Source organism: Spermophilus citellus (genome assembly GCF_964194105.1).
Source record: "Spermophilus citellus genome assembly, chromosome: 2".
NCBI classification, from domain to species: domain Eukaryota; kingdom Metazoa; phylum Chordata; class Mammalia; order Rodentia; family Sciuridae; genus Spermophilus; species Spermophilus citellus.
In genome coordinates this window covers 11993005-12006560 of record NC_138183.1, presented here as the reverse complement: position 1 = coordinate 12006560, position 13556 = coordinate 11993005, and the positions used below count along the sequence as shown (strand labels likewise).

Below are 13556 nucleotides of genomic sequence, written 5' to 3'. Positions count from 1 at the left end.
GCATGATCCATTTACCTGCAAATGCCATAATTTTATTCTTTTACTGCTGAGCAATACTTTATTGGGTATATATAACTCAATTTCTTCATCCATTCATCTATTGAAGGACATCCAGGTTGGTTCCACAGTTTGGCTGTTGTGAATTGTGCTGCTATAAACATTGATGTGGTTGCATTGCTGTAGTATACTGTTTTCAAGTACTTTGGGTATAGACTGAGGAGTGGGATAGCAGGGTCAAATGGTTCCATTCCTGGTTTTCGAAGGAATCTCCATACTGCTCTCCACATTGGTTGCACCAGTTTGCAGTCCCACCAGCAATGTATGAGAGTGCCTTTTCCCCCACATCCTCGCCAATACTTATTGTTGTTTATATTCTTTATAGTTGCCATTCTGATTGGAGTGAGATGAAATCTTAGAGTAGTTTTGATTTGCATTTCTCTGATTGTTAGAGATGTTGAACATTTTTTCATATATTTGTTGATTGATTGTATATCTTCTTCTGAGTAGTGTCTGTTCAGCTCCTAAGCCCATATATTGATTGGATTGTTTCTTTTTTTGGTGTTAAGTTTTTTGAGTTCTTTATATATCCTGGAGATTAGTGCTTTATCTGATGTGTGTGTGTGGCAAAAATTTGCTCCCAAAATATAGGTTCTGTGTTTACCTCATTGATTGTTTCCTTTGCTGAGAAGCTTTTTAGTTTGAATCCATCCCATTTATTGAATTCTTTATTAATAGTAAGTAGATAATAGTAATTGGCATATTTCTCTAGAAAATTAAGTAATCCTCAGACATGTTAAACCAAAGTAGGAAATGATAGTGGTTTAAATTTTACCTGACAGTTGATTTTATAAAGTTTCTTTGGAACACCGTCACACTCCCTTAATTTGCATGTTGTTTATGTCTGCTTTTGCACTCAAATGGCAGAGCTGCATAGTTACATAGACTACTGGCCCACATACCATTAGGTATCTGTCCTTACCAATTACTGTAATTGCTTCAGGATGATACTGAAAGGACATATTTGGCAGTTGAGGCCTTTCTCTCAGGATTGAGATTTGTTTTTTTGTTTGTTTTTAGAATCCAAGTGGATATATGCTGTGATAACTGGGCATGATGATGTATGCCTGTAATCCCAATTGCTCGGGAAGCTGGCACAGATGGATTACAAGCTCAAAGCTGACCTAAGCATTTTAGTGTGGCCCTAAGCCTCTAACTCAAAATTTGAAAAGGAAAGAAAGAAAGAAAGAAAGAAAGAAAGAAAGAAAGAAAGAAAGAAAGAAAGAAAGAAAAAACTGGGGATATGGCTCACTGGTTATATACCCCTGTATTCAATCCATTGTAACCCCCCCCGAAAAAAAAAAATCTGCTCTGATATTTTGATAGTTTATTAACCTCTTATTGCCCACTCTTCTTTTCTGTGTTTTGTGTCTTTGGTGTAGCCACATTTCTAGTTTTTTTTTTTTTTTTTTGGTGCCTTTTCTTTTAGAACTCTTCTTCTTGCCCAGTATTTCACTTTATTTTTTTCTGTCCCTAACATTGACCATAATAGTAATGTTAGTGTGTTTAAAATATTTATCGTATTGGTAAAATCTTATATTCCTTGTCTTTAATTTAGGTGAGTATAAAAATTGCCTCAAAATAAACCCAAACTACAAATCAGCTGGAGTTATCAAAATTTTTGTGTGTTTTTAAAATTGATATAGCCTGCCATTAACAACTCCCCATCCCACTCCCATGCTGATTTATAGCTTTCAATTGAAGAAGTTGTTCCCTACACTACTTTTTTTTTGGTGGGGATGGTACTGGGGATTGAACTCTGGGACACTCGACCACTGAGCCACATCCACAGCCCTATTTTATATTTTATTTAGAGACAGGGTCTCACTGAGTTGCTTAGCACCTTAGCACCTCACCATTGCTAGGCTGGCTTTAAATATATGATCCTTTTCTCACAGCCTCCCTCGATGCTGGGATTACAGCGTGTGCCATTGTGCTCAGCTTCCCTACACTACTTTAATTGAAGAAAAGAAGTGGGAAAAAACATGGAATAAAGAATTTTCTTACCTTAAAATGTCATGTTTTAGAATAATTTAAAACTTATATAAAGCATCTTGGAAGATACAGAACAGCTATTTAGTTTACATCGAGTAAATATTAGTAGTTACTTGGCACATAAAATTATAGAACTAGAATCCTACTCAGTAAATTTTGTGTTTTCCTAAGGGGTTTTAAATCTAACATGCTTTTCTATTTAGAAAATGTTAGTGTAGGTATTCAGATAATTATTATTTATTCTTACAACCTATGTGAAATCAGAACTGGTGATTAATTAAAAACATAAAGTATTAACTGCATAATAAATACTTTTTCATTCTCAAGATAAAGCAGAAGGAGAGAAAGAATAATTCTGACACTTTATATGAAGTTGTGTGCTTGGAAAGTGAATCAGAAAGAGAAAGAAGGAAAACCACAGCCAGTCCTTCAGTTCGCTTGCCACAGTCTGGATCTCAGAGCTCAATGATACCTTCTCCTCCAGAAGATGATGAAGAGGAAGGTAAATGGAGTGCTAAATTTATATTTGAGGGCAGAGGACCTGGCAGACTACAGCATTGTGTTATGGAGTTGATAATGACGCCTGGCATTTGGAATTCATTCAGTGTCTCCTATGTCTTAGAGCAATGGGAGATTAAAAAATGATTAACATTGAATTCTTTAAAATCATATTGGTAAAATTAGATTGTATAATTAGTGTTTTTTAAATAATCAGTTTAGTTTTAACTGGTTGGATTAGCACAGTTTTAAAACTAATTAGACACAGCTCTAAGTAAACATTTTCATTTCAACTGACTCCTTTTACAAGAACTATTCAAGTGCCAAAACATGACTTCCACATATACCCTTTTACCAAACATTTTTTGTACACACAGTTGTATATTATTGTGTTTCCGTGCTGATAGACAATTTATTGGTTCATTTTTCTTTTTTGTTTCTTTATTTCATGACTAGATCTATTGAATTGTCCTGTCAGTTTTATTAAGACCTGGTGTATAGAAGTGTGGGAAGAAAGCACAGAGCACAGAAGAAGTGACCATTCATATTTCAATTTATAACTTAGTACCTGGGCTTAAAGATCAATTATGAGGTCATAAAATGCTTGTATCTGTGTGAGGTTTGCAGGAAATGTTCTGGAAATTTATAGAGAATCAATTTTTCATTGTGGAATATATGGTGGTACATCACGAAGAATAGTTTTGAGCTGGGATTTTAAAATGCAAGAAGAATTCATCAGGGATAAATGGGCTTCTCTAGACATTTCTTTTCAAAAAATTGCATTAACAAAGATATGGAGATGGGAAGAATATTGGTTTGGTTTAAAGAAATGTATATCCATGATTATATGTACTTTTTTTTCAAATTTAGAGTTAGCACTGATAGCCAGTTTCCATTGTTCTGTTGAGTAATCACATTCTAGTGAGTAATCACCTAAGAGTCATGTATTAGTAATACCAATGGCCACTAGTTACTTGATGCATATAATGTGGTAGGCAGATGCTTTGTTTATTTTACATAATCCTCAAAACAACAGTAATTCTGGAAATAGAACTTATCCTCATTTTGTACATAAAGAAATGGAATCTTAGAAAAGCGAATTTTCCCATGGTTACAGGGTAGAAGAATTTGGAGGTCTTGACTTGAATCCAGATCTAAAATTCCACAGTCTGAGTTATAGTCTATCACAGTCTCTTGCATTTATTTCTCATGAAGCATTTTGAAATGCAGGAAAGGTACGTACGTTGTTTTGAAGTCAGAGATGCAGTTTAGAGTCCCCTGCAGAGCCACTTTAAGTTAATGTGATCTACATGGGAATGGTGGAATTGTTCCTCTGTTTGAGACTATCTGCTGTATAAATGGTAGTCTCAAGAGTTACAGTTTCTCTTCTAAGTAATACTGGTTAAAATTGCAGGCTGGCAAAATGTTTACATAACTCTCCTCCCTTTAACTAAGCAATAAAAACAAAAGAACCAAAAATGAAGAATGATACTCCCTTTGTCATGAAATCAAAGAATGCTCAAATCTTCATACTGTAGATTTTAAGGATTATCTGTTGGTTACAAAGAAAATTGGGCTCAACTAAAGGTTGCTATCTAATTTTAATCTATAGCAGGCAGAGATTTTTCTTATTTTTGAGGGGATTCAAAAGGCCTCTATTGATGGTTCTTAATTAGGGAGGCAGCACTAAGAAATGACAAAATCATAGAATTTGCAGGGAAATGGATGGCATTAGAGCAGATTATGCTAAGCGAAGCTAGCCAAGCCCTAAAAAAAAATGCCAAATGTCTGCTTTGATATAAAGAGAACAACTAAGAACAGAACAGGAAGGAAGAACATGAGGAAAAGACTACAGTAAACAAAGATGAATGGGGGGAGAGAAACGGAGAGAGAAGGGAAAGCACATGGAAATAGTAGGAGACCTTCAATGATACATAGAATTATAAGAGGTTATGAGGGGCAAGGGGGAGGGAAAAAAAGGGAGAGAATTGAACAACAGCAGAGGAGGTAGAGAGGGAAGATGGGAGGGGAGGGGAGGGGAGGGGGGATAGTAGGGGATAGGAAAGGTAGCAGAATACAACAGTTACTAATATGGCATTATGTAAAAATGTGAATATGTAACAGATGTGATTCTGCAGTCTGTATTTGGGGTGAAAATGGGAGTTCAAAACACAATTTGAGTCAAATGTATGAAAGATGATATATCATGAGCTATGTAATGCTTTAAATAATCAATAAAAAATACAATTAAAAAAAAAAGAGAGAGATGGGACTAACAGCAAAAATCAAAGAGTATCTGCTTTTACCCCATATTGTTTCCCTGATGTGTACCACAACACTTGGTATGCAGTGGGTGACCAATAAATATTGGCAGGCTGAGCTGTTCCCTAGGATCCATTTCCATAGTTTTTCCATAGTAAAAAAAAAAAAAAAAAAAAAAAAACTAGTGACAGGTGTGCTTCAGAAGAAATTGCAGGCATGCCATTTTCCAGTTCTCTCTAATCCGGATTACAAACCAGGGAAACTGCCTTCTTGTGTTCTGATTGCTACCTGGAAAGAAAAGACTAGTTCTCTAGAGAGGCTTCTTACTCATGGGACAATAGAAAACAAGCAGTTATAAAATAGAGTTTTTCAGAAGCAGCATTCTGAAACTCAGATTGCCTTTTGGTTCCCCATCTTTCCTCCATTTTATGCAGAGTGGGACTCTACACACAGATTTCAAACTGCTACTATCTAGATTTGTTGAAATCATCCAGAAAAGTAAAAGAGAATTTTTGAAAGATGGGTCTTCCTAGTCTGTTTGAAGAATTGTGATTCCTTGTAAATTTTAATTTTTTTTAAGAAATTCTTTTTTAGGTGTAGATGGACACAGTACCTTTATTTTGTTTGTTTATTTTTTTAATATGGTGCTGAGGATCGAACCCAGTGCCTCACACATGTAAGGCAAGCGCTCTACCATTGAGCCACAACTCCATCTTCCTCAAAAGAATTGTATGTAGTATATCAGTACTTAAATAAGTAGAAAATTATTTGAAGGATTAAAGTAGTCTGGAAAGCTAATGAAAGTTGGGGAAAATTTACCTTAGTGCCCTCGAGCCTTTTTCTTTTCTTTAAATTTAAATTATTCATCCATTTACAGAAATCTCACATCTTTTTCTGTCTCACCATTGAAACTAATGATAACGTCCAAGGCACTGTGTAAAGAAATTTTATAATAAGTAGCATGGGCTTCTGAGTCTTTAAAATCAGATCTCAGATACTGCCTTCTCTAGTAACAGTTCAAATTCATGATGCAGTTATCAGAGGTTTGCCAAATTATGTGTAGTGTAGGTATGTTGAGTGAAAAACAAAATAACAAAACCCAGCTTGACAAGGACACGTGGAATCAAATACTGTCGCTCCTAGTTAGCAGAATGTAAATTGGTAGAACCATTTTGGAAGACGGAGTCAGAAAATTTCAAAATTCTTTTACAAGTATGTGGTGTTTAACTCAGGAAGTCCACTTTTGGGCATATGTCCAGTGAATTAGTATATCCATTCTGATACTGTTTATAGCAAAAAAGGTGAAAATATCTCTAGTATCCAACAGAAAAGAATTGTCTTGGTCTATATTTTTTTGTCCTTTCATTATTCTTTTCATGCCTGTGTCAGTGTCACTGTTTTGTTTTTGGTTGGATTGCTTTTGGTGCTGGGAAATGAACCAGAACTTCACACATGCTCAGCATGTGCTTTACCACAGAGCTACCTCCCTAGCCTTCAGTATCACTTTTTTCACAGTCTTCATTCATATCTTATAATCTCTAAATTCTTACTTGAACCTACTTTTCTTTGCATAAGTTTAAAGTAGTTCATCTTGGTCCTTTTAAAATATTTTTGTGCTTTCTATTAATGTGTACCATTTTGTAGAAGACTTAGAAAGTCATAGATATATAACAGAAAAGTATCAATCATAACTCTCAGAAACAAGAATTATTAATGTTGTGGTTTAGTTCATTCTAGTCTGTTCTATTTTTTAAAAGACACATGGAATATTTAATTTCATTTTATGTGGTATTTCGCATGTCATTGTGTAATCATGTCATCATGCAGTTACCTTGTATACATGTGTCATAATTTATTCCATCATTCTCTACTCTCTTCTTTTGAAGATTTAGGTGCTTCAAAATTTTAAACTGGTATAAATAAAAGTGTATTATTTCCATACATAAAGCTACTTGCTTTGGAATAAGAATGAGAACATACCATATCTTGAGTCTTATAATTTTATTATTAAATGACTCTTTTCTATAATTGACATACTATGTATGGACCTATATGAAAAGCAAAAGAAAATCAAAGAGGTTACAAAAATAGGACCCTTTTAATTTTATTTGTAATTATGGCTGTATACTCCCAGTAGAGTCTTTAAATTTGACTGTTAAATTCCCATGTCATTCTTTTGGCTAGTATAGCCTCTTCTGTTATCCTTTTTTATGTGTTTTGTTTATTAAAGATAACGATGAACCTCTCTTGAGTGGATCTGGTGATGTATCCAAAGAATGTGCAGAAAAAATTCTTGAAACATGGGGAGAACTGCTGTCAAAGTGGTAAGTTATAATAGCATAGTTCTCCTTTTCATCTGCAATTCTCATTGTATGTTTAGAAAATCTTAACTAAAATATTCAATTTGGAACCAATAATAGAAACTACATATGAGGCTTGCATTCTAGAGTCTCTGTTTTTAGAGGTTTATAAGGATAATAGTGAAGACCTGAAATCGGTTCTCAGAATATTAGAAACCTGGGCTGGGATTGTAGATCAGTGGTAGAGTGCTTGCCTAGCAAGTGTGAGGCACTGGGTTCAATCCTCAGCACCACATAAAAATAAATAAATAAAATAAAGATATTATGTCTATCTACAGCTAAAAAAAATATTAAATAAGGAAAAAAACACTTAAAAAAAGAATATTAGAAATCTAATAAATTCTCATTGTTGGAGAAAATATTTATCCAAACATGGAACTTATGGGCAGAATAAATTAGAGAAGAGGCGTGTTAAAGAAATTAGCAACTGTTAACTGGTCAAGTGGCTAAGACAGTACACAATAATCAGGAAAGTTTAGAGGACGTTCACGGAACACACACAGGCCTTAGATGCGTCTTTACTTTATCGTGGTATGTACCTTCAGTGGCAGAGCAGAGTGTCAAAAGTATGGTTTGTTACCTGTTCTGTCAATTACTTTTCCTAGTAACATGTCTAAAACTCAAGAATTTCCCATCAGCTCAAGAGATGCTTGACAGTAATAAGAAGCGCAAGCCTCTACATTTTCTAAAAATAATACACCACCTCCAGGTACTTGTTAACATAACCAAAGATATTCTGTTAAGTCAGATTGGTGAGACATTTATGTAGTTTCCCTTTCTCCATAGGTAAGATGCCAGGGAGGGAAAAGAGCCTGAGTATGGGTCTATTTCTGATGTTTTGGTTATTAGGGTAGTCATATAAGCTCCCTGTGGACCTACACTTTGGAATTTAATTTTTCTCAGAAGTTTTTAACTGTTGAATTCTTTCACTCTATTCTTAGTAAAGCTGTGTCTCAGCATTAAAAAATATATATATATATATATTTCATGCCCTTGACAGGACTAGAAATGGGCATCATCTGCTCCCTCATTCTTTTTTTTTTAAATATAATTTTTTTTAAGAGAGAATTTTAATGTTTTTTTTTTTTTTTAGTTTTCGGCAGACATAACATCTTTGTTTTGTATGTGGTGCTGAGGATCGAACCCGGGCCACACGCATGCTAGGCGAGCGCGCTACCGCTTGAGCCACATCCCCAGCCCCTGCTCCCTCACTCTTAACAATGCTTTACACATTTGGGAAATGTCAAATAGGTACAGGAGAAAAAAGCAAACCAAAGCTTGGTTCGTCTTCACACAAGTGGTTTTAATACGTGAACTCGGCATAAGTGCCCAGAGCAGTAATTCTCATGCTTTTGATACTTCTTTACAATCAGGAGACAAAACTGCTGACACATTTGTCACAATTATACTTTCCAGTTCAGTCAGTTTGGAGGGTTTAGGCTACTGTTGCCAGGAATTTCATCCGTATAAAAAGGTTTCTGCTCTAAAACAAATGAATTCAGTCTCGACTTGGTTTCATAATACTGTGTTTAAAACCATCTAGTATAGTATTTAGATTCTAGAAGTATACTTCATTAGATTAACCCACCAGCATTGTATATAGTGTCTTAGAATTTGTCTTGTTATCATACTTCGATATTCATTTTGCTACTTAACAATCAACTGTCTTCCCATTCCTTCATGTATATTAATTAACTGAGTTTGTCTCTACTGTCTTCAGGTTGTTTAAACTGTATTTGCTTGTTTTAGTCTTCAGATATACTATTATAGCCTCTCTTCATTTCATCATTATTTTTCCCATTATTTACGTATGTTTTGCAGATAGGAAGCATTGTAATATCATGGAATTTTAGAGCCTGATAGATGTGGCATCATATCCTATCTTCTACTTCCTGTAGGGTAGCGTCTCGGGCAAGTCACTTAACTCTTCTAAGTGTGTTACTTCATTAAGAAAATAGAAGTCTATAAAACTAACATTGAGGATTTTTTTAATTTTTGAGAGAGAGAGAGAGAGAGAATTTTTTAATATTTATTTTTTAGTTTTCGGCGGACACAACATCTTTGTTTGTATGTGGTGCTGAGGATCAAACCCCGGCCGCACACATGCCAGGCGAGCGTGCTACCGCTTGAGCCACACCGCCAGCCCACATTGAGGATTATTACAGATTAAAAATAATGGTATATCATCATTATAGTAATCATTAATAAAAAAACAATTTACCATCAGCTAGGCAGTATACTAAGTTATATGTTATATTTCAATTCTAACAACTTAAGAACTGATATCCTTTTATTGGTACTGGGGATTGACTTCAGGGGCACTCTAGCACTGAGCCTCATCCCCAAGCTATTTTGTATTCTATTTGGAGATAGGGTCTCACTGAGTTTCTTAATGCCTTGCTATGTATTGCTGAGGCTAGCTTTGAACTCATCCTCCTGTCTCAGCCTCCCCAGCTGCTGGGATTATAGGCATGTGACACCCCACCTGGCATCTGATATCCACTTTTATAGGTGAAAGTGACTCATAGGTTAATCCATTGTAATTAGTAAACTGTCAGAACGAAAATTGTTAACACAACAGGTCTGATCCCAAAGCTGGCTTACTGAACTCTGTTTGGTTTTAGTGGCAGTATTAATTAATATGTCTTTGAACTGTAACTCTTCAAGTTCATTTTAGTGTGACTCTTAGCAGATATGAGGTCCAATGTTCTCATTATAATATAGTATGCTGAGTTGCATAGATAAAGTTAATCAATATCAATGAAAAAATTATTCTGGAAGCAATTTTACCAATATAAATTAAGTTAGGGTTAGCAGACTTTTTTTGTGAAGGGCTAAATACAACTGTATTAGACTTTGCAGACCAATAATAATCTGTCACAACTATTCAGTTCTGCTGTCATAGTGTAGAAGCAGTCATAGATAGTACCAAAACAATTAAGCGTGGCAATGTTTCAATAAAGGTTTGCTTATAAAAAGAGATGGTGGGCTGTATTTGACTTAAGAGGCCATAATGTACCAATCCTTGAATTATGTAACAGACTACTTTTGGTTTTTTTTTGTTTTTTTTCTGCTGGAAACTTTTCAACTTTTCATTCATATACATGTAAACACACATACATATATATTGAAATCTAAGCAAGGAAAAATATTGAATTGTCTGTAGCTCTCACATTAGGGTACAGTTTCATAGAATCAATCATTTTTAAATGTACTCCACATTATTCACATAGAATTCTGGAAATGTGAGAAAAGTCTCACCTCTTTGTAATTTGATAGTGGTTCTTTTGTGGCAGTGACTTCAGTCTGATACTGACTTGGATCCTGCTTCATTGACTATTAATAGTGGCTTTCAAATGACAAAAAAAGAGCATTCATTGGTCAGTGATTTAATTGACCTTCCTGACCTTTTTCTCCATCTGTAGAACTAAAGATACTACACCTACCCTAGATGGTTGTTACAGGGTCAAATAAGATATTGTATGCAGAAGCACTTTGAAAATCTATACCAACATTTTAGCACAGGCTCTATTTTCTTAATTTTATAGATGATATAAATGAAGCATAAAGACTTTTAGTAACTTGGTTTTTATTTTTATATGGTACTGGGGATCAATTCCAAGGCCTCACATGCTACCGCTGAACTATATCCCCTGCCCTGGTAACTTGTTTTGAGGTAGCAGTAGTGTACTAGAAACAATCTTAGCTACCACAGGTATTTGGAGAAGTTATGTGAAAGAAGATATCATGAAAATTGCTGAAAACATACTCAAGATATTTTAACTTACAACATATAAATATGCAGTTCACTTGTCAATTTTAATATAGGGCCAAGCCCCTATCTTTAACTATGTGCTTGCTAGTTGCAACTTTGCTTTCTGTCTTTCATGATGCTTTTTTTTTTGGAGGGGGGGGCAGTGTAGGGGATTGAACCAGGGCCTCTCACATGCAAGGTGAGCGTACCACCAAGTTACATCCCCAGCCCTGTCTTGTCTTAGATGGGCCATGACCATAAAGCATCCTCTGTGGTTCCCTGTTTTTTTTGTTGTTGTTGTTGTTGTTGTTTTTTGTTTTTTTTTTTTAAGTAACAGTTGAAAGATGGTTAGGAAGCAGTTTTCAGAATTCATGTATACCTTTATTTTTTCTTTCACCTATTTTGGTCACATCTAATCCAATAGCATTTCATCTTTTTCTTTATTATATTGCCTTTCAAGTATTTAAAGACAATTTTCCTTTTATAAATTTATGAGTTACAACTTTATTTTTAGGCACCTCAACTTGAGTGTGAGACCAAAGCAATTGTCATCCTTAGTAAGAAATGGTGTCCCTGAGGCTCTTCGAGGAGAAGTCTGGCAGCTGCTGGCAGGCTGTCACAACAATGACCACCTGGTAGAAAAATACCGAATTCTTATAACAAAGGTAAGGGAACAATAATTCACCATCAGCAGTAATGCTTTTAGAGATTTGTAATGAATGATCATTGTGACTATTTGACTTCCAAGAATTTCTTGTAATTTCTTTTAGAACTATTATACTTCTAGTCCCAAGATGTTTCTTCTGTTGGCACAAAGGCACAAAGTTTTCTTCCTTGATTGGTGTTACCTTAGAGGGAAGGGATATCATCTAACCTACAGTACATCTGAATTCTTTTTGATAGTAATTACATTTTCAGTCAGATAACTTGTGCCAGGCAATGTATAGTTCTTATCACATTTCATTTGGTAGGGATCCAGTTTCTGCAATTGTGAGTAAATAATTCTGTAATCTTTTTTTTTTCAATATTTTTTTAGTTGTAGTTGTACACAACGCCTTTATTTTATTTATTTTTACATGGTGCTGAGGATCAAACCCAGGGCCTCACATGTGTTAGATGAGCTTTCTATCCCTGAGCCACAATCCCAGCCCAATTCTGTAATCTTAAACCACATTTGTTTTTGTCTCATTCCTCTAAATGAAAAAATCCTTATTTTTTCTGTATCCCTTTCTCAGACCACATTTGTTTTTGTCTCATTCCTCTAAGTGAAAAAATCCTTATTTTTTCTGTATCCCTTTCTCAGGTTGAGGTGTTCTTGAGAATTTTGCTAACAAAGCAAGAAAAACTATTACTGTCTGACACACAAAGTTATTTTCTGCAAGATTAGGCAGTCTTTTGTGCCTTTGAATGCCCTGAGTTCTTGGTTTTAGTTTTAGTTTTCTCAAATTCTTCAAATGTTTTTCTTTAAGAAGCAGTTTCCCTGTTGGTATGCAAATCAGAAACATGAGTTAAGAATGCTTTGCTTAGAATCTGCAGTAATATTTGAGCATTTTTCATTGTGATAAAAGGTGAAAACTTTTTTAAGTTAAACTTTATAAAATATGAATAACATCTTTATAAAGATGTTATTTGAAAACAAACATAAAACACCTTATTAGGGGTACAGCATTTAAAAATGAAAATTGAAACTTTGTTCACCAAAAAATTATTTTTCTGTTCTCAGAATATTAATGTTCCTTATCATCATCTTAATTCCAAACAGATTTTTGTTTATTTCACAAAGTAATATGCTGCTTCCTCCCATTATGTTGATATAATTATCTTAACCAGCATTTATTGGGCATCTGTTATAACCACAGTCCTGGAGCTAAGAGGTTAAACATGAGGGCAGTTGACTATCATGTGATAGAATATGTCTGAAAAAGCACAATGGGAACCATCAAAAGGAGTGATTAATTTAGTCTAGGAGAACAGGAGAATCTTTATCAGGAATACAACATTCTAAACAGGTTCTAGAAAAGAGCTCCCAGGCATAGAAGGATGGAAGAGAAGTTTATTATCCACTAGAACGAATGAAGGCATCAGAGAATGAGGTTACATAATGTGTGAGCTAAAAAGATATGCACAGTTGATTATTTCCTTTGTTGGCAGAGCATGTTTTGGATTTGTAATACTGTCTTTCTAGTTCTACTTTGGAAGTCCTTTGAAATGTTTCACCAGAAATGACACCCCCCCCCCAAATGCCATTGGTACTTGTTAACTATACAGAATGGTAAAATTATTTGATCAATTTTGCTCAAAAATTGTTTCTTAGGAGATCATTGCTTTAAAGATTGTTGGTAAAAACTCTTCAAATAGATAATCTAAAGACATAAAATATCTGTGATTGTTTATAAAAATGATAACATGTTTGTAGAAAAGGAACCTGGCAGTTATGTGATGTGTAAAAGACCATCTATTAACAAAGTCTGCTATATTTGAATAGTGACTTATATATACTGGCTATATAGACTTTATATTTCACATTAAACTTCTGTTATTGTATGTTTGGCTAGAATCTTCAAAAGGTTTTAGTTTGAGTTGTTGGTGAATGATCAGAAAACACAATATAATCATAATAATACTGGTGA

At 34.6% G+C, this 13556-nt stretch overlaps 1 protein-coding gene across 7 annotated transcripts in view; it reads left to right on the top strand.

Moving 5' to 3' along the window:
* Positions 1 to 13556, top strand: part of RABGAP1 (RAB GTPase activating protein 1) — a 172764-nt gene that overhangs the window by 68173 nt on the left and 91035 nt on the right. For all 7 annotated transcript variants that reach the window (XM_081273284.1, XM_081273287.1, XM_081273286.1 and 4 more), the window contains 3 exons: positions 2380 to 2554; positions 7043 to 7136; positions 11441 to 11591. In XM_081273284.1, the coding sequence (XP_081129410.1) occupies positions 2380 to 2554; positions 7043 to 7136; positions 11441 to 11591 (420 nt within the window). The remainder of the gene's footprint in view (positions 1 to 2379; positions 2555 to 7042; positions 7137 to 11440; positions 11592 to 13556) is intronic.